Consider the following 5000-nt stretch of genomic DNA (forward strand, 5'->3'; position numbering starts at 1 on the left):
TACTTGATTGTACAGCTATCATATTCGTATCTTAATATATTCATTCAAACCATGAAACGCATTATGATCGAACATAACATATCAGTTTTCAGTATCTGTCCACACGCTTTTAGAACATGACATTTATTCTACGATATAGGCCACTTATCCTGTACTTCTCGCACTCCCGCCGCAGGTGTACTTGGGCGAGGAGACGGAGGCCGACCTGTACCTTGAGATGCTCGACGCCGACGGTCTTATAGTAGCCGTCGACCAGCTCTCGCCTGTCCTTTCGACGCGCCCGCCCGTCTACCTCACGCCCGCACCGGCATATGTCTCCCCGTGAAGGAATGTTGTTACTGTCTGTATAATGTTGTGATGTGTTATATTTATATTTAGGAATCCGTTGTATAGTCCATCAGATTAGATTATATGATATTTATTTGTTTTATTAAAATGTTTACTCTTCTATATATAAACAGCATTTACTCTGGTGTGTGATTATCCTTTCTTTTAATTTGGAGGAACAAGGTCTCTGGCTCATTACGTTTTCCCCCGAGAACAACTCGCTCTTAGGCTCCTGTCCAGATCGATCGTAAAGTGTTCCAACTGACGTCACGGGAAACCTGGCGACGGCTCTTGTACACAATGGCCCAAAGACGCAATGACGTCGAAGTCTAAAAATAGCAGTTTCGTATCCAGCATTCACGACAGCGACTCGGAGGAAATTATAGTCTTGCCACTAGCTGTACGTCATTCCGAATGGCGTCTTCAGCTGTCAACAAAAATAGCAGAAATGAGTTAGTGGTACACAAGAGAAGTTAATGCAGAAAATAGTTACATCATGGAACAGCATGAAACATTATCTTCCTCACGCGAGCTCCCTGTTCGACGACGCAGAGAGAATTATAAGTAAAATCATTTGCGCTCAAGATGAGAAGGGTAAAGTGTCAAAAAAACGTTTAAAGTAATGTTCTTTTCAAACTGGGAACCCGCAGTACACAAAACCAGTTTATTTGAAAGAATGAAGATACACTGTCGTTTAGTAACATCTTAGGTGTGAGAAGCGAATGATAGGCAAAGGGTAAGAGAATAAGGAAAAGGGCAAAAGTATATTTAACGTGTAACTCCTCATTTTCTCGCGTCCCTCATCGCCGTCTAGTCATCTTACCCCATGTTACCCAAGGACTATAAAACAACAGGCCAATGGAAATATATGAATTGCTGTTACCTAGACAAAAAAAGAAGAAAAAGGTAAAGGAGATCGATAGGAATAACGTAAAAGAAGAAATATTCTGATAACTATTGGAGGTGCAAAATTGCTCTCTCTCTCTCTCTCTCTCTCTCTCTCTCTCTCTCTCTCTCTCTCTCTCTCTCTCTCTCTCTCTCTCTCTCACTCTCTCTCTCTCTCTCTCTCTCTCTCTCTCTCTCTCTCTCTCTCTCTCTCTCTCTCTCTCTCTCTCTCTCTCTCTCTCTCTTTTAAAGACCGCTACTCCAATCTCGATAGTCTAGGTACCATCGAATCAAATGGAATGGCGGAGGCTAGCGATAAAAAAGAGAGAGCCAAACAGTCCTCATAACATACACAAGAGGGGATTGCTGCATGGATGGAACGCTTCAGATGTGCAGTTTTTCAGGTACTTTCCCCATTTTGCTCAAATACTTCAAACGCAGTTTTGTTCTTTTGTTTTGTTTTGATATATTAAATTTGACGATATCCAAGATTTGTTTTTACTATTTGAACTAATATATTCAGTACAAATTCTTCATTGCGTATGCATTGTTCTAAGTAGCAATGACACCAGGAAAAGCAAGAAGCCTTCGTAGCGGATGTGTCATCTCGCGGCAAGACGCACAAGAAAACACAGCCGAAGCAGTTGTAATTTGATACCTATTTCAAGTGTTGCTATCGCTGGTATTGCAGACGCTGTACGCACTGTAGCAACGAAACATCCAACGCGCCTTGAAAAACATTTTTTTAGTTTACTTTTCTTGCTCCTGTAGAGGAATAATCAACTTGCATCTATTTGCCCGCGCTTTTTCTTTCTTTCTTCTTCTTTCTTTCTTTCTTTCTTCCAAAAGCAGTAACAGCTCGAAGGAAGGTAGATATCCCCTCCCTCGGTACTCTAATTCAAATGACTCTGATTCCTATTGTCCTAAGGAACTCAAAACCTGTGACGGAAATCTAAAAATTACTGGATATGCCTCGTGTGGCAAGATGGCATGTCATGCACATCAAGAATTTTATGCTATACAGAGTAGTCGTTGAACAGTGAGATACTGCAATTTGAATGTTTGGTCAGTGTTTCTTAATGGCAGAGTATCATTGTTAATGTATGTGGAACCCACACAATTGGGAAGAATTATAGTTCCTGACTACTGTTCTCTTGTTTAGACACTTTAGCAGTTTTGTTGCCTAAAGGCTGGTACTCCATAAGGATAAGTATTTCCCCTTTGAATACATTAGATAAGTTCAGCATTGCATTCGTAAACCTAGTCATTGTCACTCCCTTGGCATTCTAATCATCCTCATCAAAGTACATATCGAGGCTTTGTGAACAATCTTATGTTAATACATTATGTGAGGATACTTCTAAAAGTATCTTGGAGTTCCTGTAATTGCACCTCTTATTCTGTGCAATGCTCAGTTCTCTTCAATCGATTGTTCAAAATGCCAAGAAGTGTTTGGAATACTTAAAGCCAATGCCGTTCATAAGCAGCGGACGTGTGAGTCTCCCTCAAAGTTACATGACTAAGGAAAGTTTTATTTGTTACGTTAATGGAGGGATAAGATGATCTGCTCCTTCCCAAGGCTTTGAAATCCATGGAAGGTTTGCAGGATGAGGCTGTGAGCATTGAACTTTGTTGCTCTATAACTGCTAGATTTTTCATTTCGAGGAAAATGGACTCCTTTACGCCACAGTAATTATATTACACGAATCAACATATAAATAACTATAAATATATATATATATATATATATATATATATATATATATATATATATATACATATATATAGTATATATATATAATATAATTATATATATATATAATATATTATAATATATATATATTATAATATATAAAATATATATATATATATATATATATATATATATATAATAAGAATATATAAAAGTATATATATATAAATATAAATATATATAAATATATATATATTAATAAATATATATAAAAAATTTCTATATATATAATAGTGTATATTATGTATATACATATAAATATAATGTAAGACAAATATTCTATATACTGTATAAATAAATATATATATAAAATATCTATATAAATATAAAAAAATAAAAAAAAAAAAATTTTATTTTAAAAAAAAATATAATTATTTTTTTAAAAATTTCCCCAATAAAAATAAACCAAAAACCAAACAAAAAAAAACAAAAAAAAAACAAACAAAAAAAAAAAAAAAACACAAAAAAAAAAAACCAAAAAAAAAAAACCCCCCCCACCAAAAACAAAAAAAATACATACCCCCCCCACACTACAACCAATACACAAAAAACAAAAAAAACCAACTCACAAAAAAACAACCTCCAAAAAAAAACCCAAACAACAAAACCAAACCCAAAACAACCCAAAAAAAAAACAAAACCCAAAAACCCCAAACACAAAAAAAAAACCCCCCAAATCCCCCACAACCCCCCAAAAACCACCCCCCCCCACCACCAACACCCACAAACACACTCCCCCCCCCACAAAACCCAAAACACGCTGAACACCCAAAAACTCACAAAAACAAAAAACAAAACACAAAAACCACACACCCCACCCAAACCAACCAAACCCACACCATACCAAACAAAACAACCCCACACAAAAAACAAACCCACAACTTCCCCATCCAGACACCCCACACAAACAAAAAAACCACACACCCAACAACACCCCCCACCAAACCCCAACACACTCTCTTACCCTTAAAAACTCCCAACCCCCAACCCCCCACAACCACAACAAACACCAATCCCCTTAACCCCCACAACACCCAAACCCCAACAAACCCCCATAACCCCCACCCAACAACACACACAACCAACCACCCAAACACCACACACACACACACCACAAAACAACCCACACACACACAAAACACCCCATCAAACCTACCCCACCAAACCACCACACACACCACCCCAAAACACCAACCAAACCACACAACACCCAACCCCACACACCACAACAAAAAAAAAACCCCACACACAAATCCCACCACCCCCACACACACACCAAACATCCACCCACACCACACAACCAAACACAAAACACACACACAAAACCAACCACACAAAACACCACCAAAACCAACAAAACAACCCCACCCCCCCCAACACAACCCCACCCAAACAACCCACCCCACAAACACACCAAACACCCCAACATCCACCCACCCCAACCACCCCCACATATACCCCCCCCCCAATACCCCATAATTAACCCTTACCAACACAACACACATCTAAACAAACACCCCCCAACAAAAAAAACCACAACCCCCAAAACCACCCCCCAAACCCCCCACCCAAACCCTATATATCAAACAACCCAAACCACATCCAACACACAAACCACAAACCACTAAACCCCTAAAACCAAACCAAAACAACACCCCACCACCACACCAACAACACACAACCCCACCCACACCCATTCACCACACCCCCCACATAATCCAAACACATCACACACCACACCACATAACCCCCACACCCCCAAACCAACACATCCCACACCCTACACCCACAACAAACACACCCCCACACACACCAACCCCCCAACCCCACCAAACCCCCCAAAACCCCCCACACACCCAAAAAAAATAAACCCAAACTACCCCACAACACCCAAACCCACCCCAACACACACCCACACCCAAACACCCCACCAACCCCCACCCCAAACCCCCCCACACCCACCTAACACACCCCCACCCCCCCCCACCCCCCCAACCCAACACAACCACTAATAAAAACAAACACCCCATACCAA

At 39.9% G+C, this 5000-nt stretch overlaps 1 protein-coding gene across 4 annotated transcripts in view; it reads left to right on the plus strand.

Moving 5' to 3' along the window:
• LOC122263047 (uncharacterized) overlaps positions 1-467 on the plus strand; it is a 15587-nt gene extending 15120 nt beyond the window's left edge. For all 4 annotated transcript variants that reach the window (XM_043031344.2, XM_043031345.2, XM_043031346.2 and 1 more), the window contains exon 6: positions 176-467. In XM_043031344.2, coding sequence (XP_042887278.2) covers positions 176-325 — 150 coding nt within the window. In that variant the 3' untranslated portion in view covers positions 326-467. The remainder of the gene's footprint in view (positions 1-175) is intronic.
• The last annotated feature ends 4533 nt before the right edge of the window (positions 468-5000 follow it).

This window comes from Penaeus japonicus, unplaced genomic scaffold (assembly GCF_977035675.1).
Source record: "Penaeus japonicus unplaced genomic scaffold, GWHDUDI00000001_assembly GWHDUDI00000015, whole genome shotgun sequence".
In the NCBI taxonomy this organism is placed as follows: domain Eukaryota; kingdom Metazoa; phylum Arthropoda; class Malacostraca; order Decapoda; family Penaeidae; genus Penaeus; species Penaeus japonicus.